Source organism: Ornithodoros turicata, chromosome 4 (assembly GCF_037126465.1).
Source record: "Ornithodoros turicata isolate Travis chromosome 4, ASM3712646v1, whole genome shotgun sequence".
In the NCBI taxonomy this organism is placed as follows: Eukaryota; Metazoa; Arthropoda; class Arachnida; order Ixodida; family Argasidae; genus Ornithodoros; species Ornithodoros turicata.
Window position 1 is genome coordinate 61,764,718 of NC_088204.1, and position 12,277 is coordinate 61,776,994.

General features: G+C 43.3%; 1 protein-coding gene across 3 annotated transcripts in view; it reads left to right on the forward strand.

The window, feature by feature from the left end:
* LOC135391664 (ethanolamine-phosphate cytidylyltransferase-like) overlaps positions 1 to 12,277 on the forward strand; it is a 33,266-nt gene that overhangs the window by 18,284 nt on the left and 2,705 nt on the right. For all 3 annotated transcript variants that reach the window (XM_064622002.1, XM_064622003.1, XM_064622004.1), the window contains 4 exons: positions 4,184 to 4,229; positions 7,320 to 7,396; positions 9,333 to 9,410; positions 9,470 to 9,535. In XM_064622002.1, coding sequence (XP_064478072.1) covers positions 4,184 to 4,229; positions 7,320 to 7,396; positions 9,333 to 9,410; positions 9,470 to 9,535 — 267 coding nt within the window. The remainder of the gene's footprint in view (positions 1 to 4,183; positions 4,230 to 7,319; positions 7,397 to 9,332; positions 9,411 to 9,469; positions 9,536 to 12,277) is intronic.

The window sequence follows — 12,277 nt, forward strand, 5'->3', positions numbered from 1 at the left end:
AGTGCCATTTTTATTTGCCACTTCTTTGCCCTTATAAGTGTCCTGCAGATGCTGTTTTCTATTACTGTTAAAGCCAATAATTCATAATGGCAGCCCTGCTGACCTATAGACTTTGATCTGTGGGCTCTGACCGAGGTACTATTTGTGTCTCATCTTTCACGCCCATTAAGAAGCCAGCAGATTCTCACAGGTACCCCGAAAAGAATTTTTTCTACAATCAAGTTATCCTACCCGTAACCTAGTTGGGCAATCCATCTAGTGGTCTGCAGTGCCTCACTCCATCGTACTTGAAAAGCCGGGAAGTGTTTGTGCTTACGTATGTCCACAGACTACTTGCATACTGAACAACATGCATAATGAACAAGAGGTCATATCGCCATTCAGTCTCCATTTGCTCGGCCCACTCGTGCACACCATGCGTGACGCAGGCGCATAGCCAGAGGTCACCCATGATCCTCCTCCTCTGACCGGCCTATAAGATGAAAACAAAAACCTATATTCCAGTTTATATGGTAGTTGATACTTCCTCCAAACAGGTTCAGGCTCTGACAGGCCTAGATGATGAAAAAAAAACTCAACCTATAGCCCTGTTTATACGGTGGTTGATACTTCCTCCAAACAGTTTCAGGCTTTGACTGGCGTAACAGATGAAAAAAAAAAAAAACTCAACCTATAGACCGTTTACAGCAGCCAGTTGCTTCAGGCGCTAATAGATGGCGCCACAGTAGCCCCACCATTGCTTGCCTTCTGCGAGTGCCTATATACTTTGCCTACGTGAGTGCTTCTGACCCTTTTTGCCGCTGTGCTACAGTTCTGTGCAAATTCTGGAAAAGCAGAGGGTTCCGTGATTGAGTGTCGAAACTGTGACAGAAATCTGATCGTGTGGGACGAAGCAGTTTGTCAAATTCACGAGCCGTCGCTATACAAAGACTGCCCATGTTCGAGGCCTTTTGCAATGCACGGGTTCCCACAAGTAGAGAAAAACAAGCTGATCCAACAACGGTGCGTATCGAATCTTCAGAGGAAGGATTTCAAACCGGTAAAGTCAGCGAGGGTAAGCAATGCAGCCCTCAAAGTGGCGCAGCATTTCTGTGTGAGCCCCAAACTCCGCTGTAGGCGTTGGCTGCTGCTTGTAAGAATAAACTTTCTCCATAGTAGCAGGGGTCACGTTCCTTGCAGTTCTATGTACATCTATGTCAGTCCTTGAATGGTTCTATGTACATTCCTTGTCAGTGCATGAAGCACTCATGAGCCTCTTGTTTGTTGCCTCTACATCCTTGATGGGAAGTGTACAAATATGACTGCACCTGCGGCTCAAACCCGCTTTACAAGTGTATGTTGCCGCCAAAGTGGGCCCAAAGCGGGTGTCTGGACTATACAGTCTGCTCACTGTTTACGTCGACATGATGTCCGTCTTTAAAATGCATACACCATCGTTGCACTGGCACAGTACTACACTGACATGGCCGCTGTCAAATACCTTCGTTCCCTCTGCAAACCCTCTGCAGTTCAGCGCAGGATTTCTGTCTCCCTCTAGCTTGTTGATCATGTAGTTCTATACGTCTGAAATCAACAATAAAAGAATGGTGCTTCATAACTAAAACATTACAGCCCTCACGCATATCTTGCTCAGGTAGCTATGCCACAACTCTTGTGATAAAAAGCTAGAAATAACGATCTTACGATGTTACATTAGGAACGTATCCACCACGTAACGTATGCGCAACAAAAGAAGACAAAAAATGCCCAAACGTGTAGTAACTCGAGTGTAGTGGGACTGATCATGTGGGACACACGAGGAGATAAATATCACTCTAAATCAAGCAAATCAACTTACATTATATAAAAAAGTGCACTCACCTGACCGTTGAAGCTTCGGCCAAAGCCTCGTGTCATCCTTCCATCCGGAATTCATTGCACAAAGTTTAAAATCTGGGAAAGTGTCTCTGGGTTGCACCGCTGTACTATGTGCGCCGGGCTAACAGGTAGCTGAAACAGAAAGCACGCAGTGGCGTGCAAGGTCACGTGCGCTAAGATGGCGGCGCCCAGATAACTCTGCTGTAAACGGTCTATTCGCCTCGAGATCGAACTGTAGGTGGCGCTGCGACGGATGCCCTAGTGAGGATACGGCATGATTGGACGCAGCAGGTTCTGGCTTTTCTACACGGATATCGCAGTGTTTCTGGATGAAATGCCGCTGTCAGTGCCTCACATATTGCAGATGTCTTGAAATGCGATACTTAGAACGCTGATATGGTGTGGAAGCTGACAAAAAGTGCTGCACTGCGAAACGCTCAAATCGCGAAGTTGTGAAAAGAAAATCTCCTGTATGCTTTTGAAGGGAAACACTGCCTCCTTTGTTCCAAGCTAGATTTTGTTTTAGTCTTTTGCTGCTCTCGCTCGAATATTTATTCGTCGCTTGTGTATAGCTGTCTTTCCCTGTACCTTTTTATCTTATGTCGCGACAACAAGGATTTAAAAAATAAAGGAAAAACTCAAAATTCCTGTCTCCACTGATCTAAATGTACAATGTACTAATCAACAATAACAATGAATCTAAGTGTACAAATGTGCAAGAATGCAACATAAGGGCCCTTGGCTACAATTTTTGCGTCGAATAACAGCAGTGGTTATTCAGGTCGTGCGAGTCCGGGAGCGGTTCGAGGTTTGATTCATTTCCTGTTCTGGCATTCATTAAATGGTGCTAAAATATGTTAGCAGATGACCACACCTGTGTGGTGGACTTGACATTGTGTGGGGTGCTACCGGTCAGGAAATTGTTTTTGTTTCCAGCGGCAGGTATATTCTGAAACACGCTGTTGCACACGTGCTTCATACCCCCCCCCCCCCCCCCCAAAAAAAAAAAAAAAAACGTGTGTTTTACATAGAACGTTCAGGGATGGTGCATTTTACTTTGAATGCGTGTGGGCCAATGATTACATATGTGAAAGATAAAAGTCTAGCCCTGTCATACAGTCAGATGAAAGGAGACGAAAGCTTCAAATTCACACATTTAAAAGCACCCGTGTCATAAATATATATATATATATTCATGCATTCATATATTCCATATATTCATACATTCGATACAACTTGTGTTTAAGCGCGTGCAGAATATCCTAACTCAGCACTATGAAGTAACTTCGAACAGCTAGCACAGAAACCATTCTATAAATAACTGTGACATAGTTGTATGCTTATGATAAAAAAAAAACTGTTACAACATTGACCTTAGCTCTTGGTACATTTTGTTTGACACACAGAACCGCAGTGACAAATATAATATAACAAAGGCCGAGTGGAACATATGCACATTCTGTAGTTTTCTTCCCTGATAAGCACGCTGGCGCAGAGAACTAGAGAAGTTGAAAAAGTTTTCCACCAAATCATTTTCACTCATTTTGAACCGATTTCAAAAGCCCAAAAGTCCAGAAATTGATCCTTCCAAGCAGGTTTTCGAGTACGGTGACCACAGCGAAAGCACCGGCTCAAGCGGCGCATCCCCACTAAAGGCAGTTCACGGAGCAGCCGCATGGTGGCGACGCTGTTCGATCTCGAGGCGAATAGCCTGGTTTTCAGTAGTGGATACTTCCTCCAAACAAGTTCAGGCCCTGACCAGCCTGAGGTGATAAAAAAAGAAAACTCAACCTATAGCCCGGTTTATACAGAAGTTGATACTTCCTCCAAACAGGTTCAGGCTCTCACTGGCCTATAAGATGCAAACAAAAAAACAAAAAAAAACTCAACCTATAGCAAGGGTTATACTGTAGTTGATACTTCCTCCAAACAGGTTCAGGCTCTGACCGGCCTATAAGATGAAAACAAAAACAAAAAAACTCAACCTATAGTCCGGTTTTCAGTAGTTGATACTTCTTCCAAGGAAGTTCAGGCTCTGACCGGCCTATAAGGTGATAAAAAAAAAACTGAACCTATAGCAAGGATGATACGGTAGTTGATACTTCCTGCAAACAGGTTCAAGCTCTGACCGGCCTGCAAGATGATTTAAAAGAAAAGCTCAACCTATAGCAAGGATTACACAGTATAGTTGGTACTTCCTCCAAACAGGTTTAGTTGTAGGGTAAATGCTTTTTCATAGTGAATGCAGTACTGTTTGGAAACGTATGTATGTCTTTTCTGCATATACAGCTTTACAGCATTTGTTAACACTCTTTCTATTTTTCAGGCCACGGACAGAATAGTCTACGTCGCCGGAGCTTTTGACCTATTTCGTATCCTTTCATGTCTCTCAATTCCATGCAGAAATGTTTGGGTGAAGAACCTTTTCATTTAGTTGTTCTAGTGCGTCTTTGTTAGATCAACCCCTAATACAGTCACCAATTAATTGTTCCGACTAAACTGATGAACAGTCCCAGTTTATGGTCAGAGGCCAAACTCTCAATGACGACGAGTCGGCTCGCGTACCTGTGTACTTAGTGTGCACCTGTGCAAATGCACGATTGCGTTTTTGGTTTTACATTTTTCCGAAATTAGGAGGTAAAAGCTTCCAAGCTTCCAGCTTTTTGTCTCGGCTCCCCCATCGTTCTGATGGTAAATAAATAAATAAATAAAAAAATAAAAAAAAACTGGTTTTATTTCTGGAGCTCTAAAACAGTGTAAAATCGAGCTATGTGGCTATATACAGGGTGTCCACTGTAACTATACAAGTAATTTTTAAAAATAGAAAAATCACTTTTTCCCAGTTTTAACCAATGGCAATGTACTCTATGCCTAAAGGCCCACCTTAAGATGGCTCAGCCAAGCTTCTGTGATGATGCATTAATTAACTTTCGTTAATTACCTTTCTAATTATCAACGATAGAGGATTGACCCATCGGATCCCTTGGGGCCACTGGTAACGTTCCCATTTTCAGAACAAAAATTGAGGCAGTTATAGCGCGATGAAAGGGCCTGGATAAGGTGCTCTGGTGGTCATTTTTCGACGCTCAAGTGGAAGCCACGGAGGAAGGAAACACAAGGAGTGACTCTTGGCTGCAGACTAGCGTAGCCACCCTCTAGCGATCGTTCGAGTCAAAATCCCCATTATGCCCTGTCCACCACGTGATCCCCTCTAAAGTTTCGGTTTTGCAAGGCTTTGTTTCTCGTGCTCCTCTCCATATGATTTTGCTTTTCGAAAGTAGTTTATATGGTGAAAATGTGAGCACCATCGTAGAAACGACGTATGGTAATGTGTTCCTGTCCCGGCTGCGGCTCTCGTTGAACTGAAAGCAGCTCTGTCACGGAAGCACATTCTGTTCATAAGTACACGGTCAGTTGTTTTAGTCGCCTGTGTATGTTTGAGTCATCTTGAATTCTTCGTTTGGGACCTGACAAAGTGCCGCAGGTTCATTTCATATCCTCTGTTGTTGCACAAATCTGATTAATAGTGCCCTGAGTATGGCATTCTTTAACAGTTAATTGAGAAACGTGCATACGTTGGAAGTCGCAGCTGCCACACGTTTCTGGCCCCGCGTACTCCTTTTGCGTTTGACTGACTTTGTAAACGAAGAGTAAACATTAGAACATACAGAAATAAGGTGCAAGCACGCATTCAGCGTAATACTGCTATCTCAACTGTGACACAACTACAGCTCGCGGCGGTGTCTGCTCCGATGGCGCCGTGCTGTCTGGAGGGTCACGTGAGCAGTCACGTGGTAGACAGTTGCATCCCAGAATGCAATGCGAAGCCGGCTATGCTCGCCCCAATGGAAAACTGTCAGAGGGGCTACTCCTTGTGTTTCCTTCCTCCATGGTAGAAGCGATCCCATTTTCAGTGATTCCAAGGGACTCTACGTTCTCATAGGGTCAATCTTCTATAGTTGATATTTAAAAAGCTAATTAACAAAAGTTAATTAATCCGTCGACACAGAAGCTTGCCGGTGCCCTCTTAAGGTGGGCATTTAGGCGTAGAGTACACCGCCATTGGTTAAAACTGGGAAAAAGTGATTTTTGAGTTTTTAAAAATTACTTTTACAGTTACGGTGGACACCCTGTATATCTGGTGAAAAATTCTCGTATTTCAGAGGGTGGCACCTCCTCTAGCTTTGCTACCCGATCCCCATTTCTAGCATCTTATCATGTTTTCTGATAGTAAAGAATTTGAGTTAGAAAAAAAAAAAAAAGAACGTGAAGTGCTCATTTGCTGTGCAAATGTGCGGTGCTTAGCATTCGCCAGTGCCCATTGTGGTGGCTGAATTTGCACTTCGGCAAGATTATTTTTTGCGGTTTACCTCAGCATACGGTTATCCAAATCTGGGAGTAATAACAAAAAAATTAAAATTTTATGTTTGTTAACATAGATGTACATTTCTTCAATGCCTGCGTAAGCCAGTTGTCTTGTTTGCGGCTTGCAGGACAGGCTCCATAATTTGCAAATTTGCCAGATTCTTCTGACAGAGCCGAAAGACAATTTTAAGTCCAGCAGTGTCCAGAAAGGTCAGAAGAGCTTTGAGGGCAGAGAATTGACAGCTAAGGAAAATACAGATCACAGTAGGGTAGTACAATAGATGCACATGACACACAAACAGCTCATAACTTGTATTAATGAATGATAGAGAATATGGGAAGTTAAGGACACAATCTTTTTTTCTTCCTCCAGCTTGGAACACTGTGGCTTAGAGCATTGGTACTGCCAGTCAAAGTCACCATTATACTGTGTATTTGATCCTACTGTTATACCTCTTTTTCCCAATATTTTCAGTTGAAAAGTAATGTTTGCCCAAATTATTGTATTTCTATAGACTGCTAAACTTTAAGATTCCTCGCTCTCTTCATACATTGTAACATTGTCTTGTGCAGTGGGTTTTGTGCAAAGTGAGGGTGATGTAAGTTCAGGAATAAAAGCAGGTCTTACCAGGTTTCACCCTAAAACACACAGTTCTAGTTATAATCCATATGATATGTTGCGTTTCATTTGAAACACAACAAATAACGTTAAACCCAAAGTGCACCCTGTAGCATAGTCAATTGAATTGCTTGTCTGATTCATTGCCCATCAATAACTTCACCACACGTTTCACATAAAGCATACATAGTTATTCGTCCTTTTGATGTAAGCTAATCACACCCCCCACTGTTTCAACATGAACCATGCTTTTCAGGTCCGCTCTCCATAGAGACGCGTGATAGCGGCTGTGACACATCCTGTAAGATAATTTATTTATTTCGTGGGGCATGATTAATGAAACTAATTTGCATTTGTGCTACATCAGTAATTCTGTATCAGTGTGTAGCTTTAGATTTTTATATCTGTACGCGATTGCTTTGATGGGGTTAGACCTGTATTACAAACTTTAGAGCTTGGGCTTGACCCCCTACATCAGATGTTGGCTACTTGGACTTTCTAGAGAAGGCCAAGGCAGAAGGGGACTACCTCATAGTGGGCCTGCACACTGATCCTGTAAGTACAATCTTGGGTGGCCAACGCATACCTGCCAACTCTCCCGGATTATCTGGGAGAGTCCCAAATTTCGTTGAGTCTCCCAGTTGTACGGATGCATCCTCCAGTCTCCCAAAAAATTGGTGCCTCTCATTTTCCTCTAAAGCTGCTCAAACACATTCCTGAAGAAGACAGCCACATATTTGCGGCGTAACCATATATAGCTGGAGGTCGTGGCAGATCACATGTTTCATTGTGTCCGTGTTTCTCGAGAAGACGTGCTATTGTCCTATCGTCAGTCCAGCCTCGTACAATAGTTTCGTCTCCTCCAATGGCGATCTTCAAACAGAAGAAATACTTGCACGTGTGTGATGTGATGTGATAGAAGAAGAAAAAAAAGTGCGAAGTGCCTTTTCAAGGGTTTGCTGGTTGAACGCAACCAGCCGCGCTGAGTAAGACACCGTGTGTGATCGCTGTTCCGGAGGACGTTAACAAAATATCACGAAGCGAAGCGCCACTGGTGTGGACGGACGAAGACCACTGCCATCATCGGTGAAATGGCTGCGGCCGCGTAAAATGCATTGATGGAGAGCTTGAGACTACGCGTCTCCCTTGATTGGGGGTTAATGGAAGCAACGATAGTGCATTGCAGCCCCACACTATAGTGCTGTTGCGTAGAGGAATCACAATCCAGTGGTGTCCAAAATTAATGTGTCCCCCCCTCCCATCGCGCTGCGGGCAGTCTCCCGAATTTTGAGTTCGTCAGGTTGGCAGGTATGCCCATGGGTACTTGCAGCTGCACCTTGTAGTGGGTGCAGGTCCCGATTTGCAATATTGTGTGGGTAGCAAGTTGGACGAGGAGTAAAGAGAGAGGTGTAGCGAAAAGGCTAGTGAGTCGCTGAAGTTGCACCCTTGACAGAGTCAGTATGTGCAGCAAACTTTTCAGGAACGTAGCACGTCAGGGATGGCTTTGGAGAGAAGTCACCCTGTTGTGTCTTCTTGTCCCGTGTGACTGGTTGAGTGTGGATGGGATTTCGAAAAAAAAAAAGTGTGTTCTGCAGGCGAATGCAAGTGGAGCAATTATAACACTGTAGGAATGTAGGTCCCTGCCTGTAAGTCTTGCTGTCTCACAGGCTGTAAATTTTCTTTATCTTCCCATTTAGAAATGAAGCGGGCAAAATACCCTCTCGCTGGATTACTATTGGTTTATTTATTTATTGATACCCTCTAGGCAAGCAGTTTGGGGTAGTTAGGAGTAACCATCAGTTCTTTCTGATGTTAGTTTGAGGATAAGCAACAGGAAAGCTCCATTACGAAAATTGCAACACCTTCAGCGTACAGTGAAGACTTTGTGGTACGATTCTCATGGAATACAAAAGGAGGAAGGTGTGTGTATAGCCAGTATAAGCACGGAAATATTCATTAAGCTTTACTGTGGCCTCGATGAGTATATGTAACTCAACACACAGTGATAATTGTCAGGTAGGTGTCTATAACAGTAACAGACAGTGCTGAGTGTTGTAACTGCATCTTTGGAGTTTTTTCAAAATTCTAAAGTAGTTCATGATTTCAACATGTGGTGCTGTGTTACACATTTAAAGATACGTCACATCTTTTTATGATGTACGTCCACACTTGTGTCAACTTTTATCCCATGCTAGACAAAGAGATCTATTTTCCAGTGCCTCAGAAATTTTCAGCACCAGATGTACTCTTCCCTGCAAGGCAATGTACATCGAACTAAACCCTAAGCTGGCGTGGTAACCTAGCCGGGTAGGAAGCACATAGATATTGTGATAGCTTTTAGAGAGAATGTAGGGAATCTCACCTATTTCAAGAAAGCAAGCAATTTTGCTACCGTTTAACACTTTTAGTGGGATGTGTACTTGTATGCACTTCTAGGACTTTGCCTGAACTTGCCTTTACTAGTACAGGTGGTAAAGTTAATGTATTTCAGGTTGTGAATCGCTACAAAGGTTACAACTACCCCATCATGAACCTCCACGAGCGTGTGCTCAGTGTACTTGCATGCAAGGTGAGTGCGCATGTTGGAGTGTCTCATAACTTGATTGAGTCAATTTACATTTTTTGCAGTATGTGAACGAAGTGGTAATTGGCGCTCCCTATGCTGTCACAAAAGACCTCATGGAGCATTTCAGGGTAGGTACACTTACCCTTACCAATTCCTATTTCTGGCTCACCCTAGTAAAAATGGCAGTGGGAATTCCAGCTGGACTGGTTCCAGCCTGGAATATGACTGGATCTAGCCTGGAAACAGGCTGGTTCCGGCCTGGGATTTGACTGGATCTAGGCTGTAAATGGGCTTGTACCAGGCTAGAAACGGGCTGCATCCAGCCGAAGAAAGACTGGTCTAGAACTTTTTCCACAGTGGACGCAGGCTGGAACAAGGCTGGATATGCAGCGTGTGTCCAGCCGGATTATCGGGTTGCGATGTGCTTCCACTTCAGCCTATCTTCTGCTGGAACCCATGTTCCAAGGCAGGAGGTTCCGCTCAAGTAGGAGCAACTTATACGAGATAAATTGCTGCACAAAGCAGAAACTGGAAACACGCCAACAAATGAAGAAAGTGACAATCAGCAATAAATTCAAATATTTATTATAACAAGAATAACTAACACCCCATAACAGGTATGATAACAGATATACTACAAATAGTGTACCTGCAGCAACAGTGGCAACACTATGAGACGATAATGTGATATCACACAATTTGATGCAAGGTTTGATACATACGCGTGTGCGAAATCACAAAGATCACTTCTCAGTCGCTCGTTCTCATTTAACTGTCCGACAAAGTCTGCCAAAAACTGCCCCGTGCAAGCGGGACAATGACGCATCATGAAGGCAGTTCAGATAACTATAGATAAGTATCGGATCACTACGCACCTCTTGATTCATATTTCGGACTTGAGGATTAACCGTACTACACACGCTGCTTACACTTTGTCGTAATAGAACTCGTGCACGGGTTCAGGAACAAAATGCATAACAGAGCACACGACTACACAAATGCAAAGACGTTCACACTTTTATACGGTCAGCGAAGGTGAAATGCAGGAGGAAACATCTAAATTACCAAGACGCCAACACGCCAGCTGACGTTTCCCAGTTCAAAGCATGATGATGATGATGATGATGATAGTGGGGGCTAGCGTCACTAAATAAGCTACGCTTCAGAGTATCGACACTGAGGCAAAAAGAGCCGCCATGTTGTTTCGGATGACCTCCAGCCCCACCTCTATTTTGGCAGTAGAAATAGATGAAGGTGAAGTTCAGCAGTGGAAGAAGACAACACTAAGAAGAGCGCTAAATGGATGGCGCTGGAGGTCATCCGAAACAACATGGCGGCTCAGTGTCGATACTCTGAAGCGTAGCTTATTTAGTGACTCTAGTGGGGCTATACGCTATACCCTTTGAATCGGGCGGGTAGGTTTCTGAGTTGGTGCTGATGGCGGTTGGTCGCATTTTACGATGAGAGTATTATGGCTATAGTTTAGGTTTGACAGACCGGGAAAGCTCACGTCTCGCAGCGTAAAGCGAATCAACAATAATTTTTTTTGCAATCTACTCATGTACGTGGAGTTCTGTGCATAACCATGCAGACTTTTGGGTATTTATTTATTTATTTTATTATTTTAGTTTATTATATTTCTTTCTTTCTCTTTCTTTCTTTATTTACCCTCAAGTCACATGGAATTACAGAGGGGAGTGGGAGGAAGCAAATGAAAAAAAAACAAAAAACAAAGTTACACATAAAATACGTCGTGCAGTAAGGAACGGAATCTTGTTGAGTCCCGGACCACTGCGATGGCCGCAGGTAGGTCATTCCAGTCATTTGCTGTCTTGGGAACGAATGAGTTCTGGAAATGATTAGTTCGACTAAAGGGAATGAGGACTTTCTCAGGATGATCCAAGTACCTAGATATGCGGTGAGGAGGAGAAAAAAGAGAATACCTGGGAAGAGTGTCATTATAGTAGATTTTATGAAACAGCAACAGACGAGAGAGTTTACGGCGTAAAGAAAGAGGTGGTAGAGAGGCGCGACATTTGAGCTCGCTGACGCTGGAATGACGTGAGTAATCAGAAAAAATGAAGCGAACAGCCCTGTTCTGTACAGATTCTAATTTCCGAATGAGGTGATCCTGGTAAGGATCCCAAATAGACGCCGCGTATTCAATTTTAGAGCGAACTAGTGTGGTGTAGAGTTGAAGCTTCAGTTCGATAGGTGCTTTGGAGTAGTTACGTTTGATGAAGCCTAGCATCTGGTTAGATTTCAAGCATACATGATTAATGTGAAGATCCCATGTGAGGTTGTTAGTTATATGAACACCCAAATATTTATATGAACTTACATTGTCAAGTACGATATTATCTAGAGAATAAGTGTTGAGCGTATGGTTAGTGCGACATAATGACATGTGTTTGCACTTGTTAATGTTCAATGGCATAAGCCAAGTGTTACACCAGCAAGAAATGGCATGGAGATCACTTTGCAATGCAGATTTATCAGAGGGGGATGTAACTGTACGATAGATCACACAGTCGTCCGCAAAGAGTCTAATGGTTGATGAAATGGCATGCGGTAAGTCATTAATGTAAATTAGGAACAGAAGTGGGCCGAGAACAGAACCTTGTGGAACTCCAGATAAGACAGGTGTAGTTGAGGAAGTGGTGTTATTTGCATAGACAAATTGAGTTCTGTTGTGAAGAAAGTCCCCGATCCATGCGAGTAAATTTGGATCAATTCTTAGGAGAGACAGTTTATGAAGGAGAAGATGATGAGGAACTTTATCGAAGGCTTTGCGGAAGTCAATGAATATGACGTCTGTTTGGAAACCAGCGTGTATAGATGAAAATAAGTCATAGGTGAAGTAAGCTAGT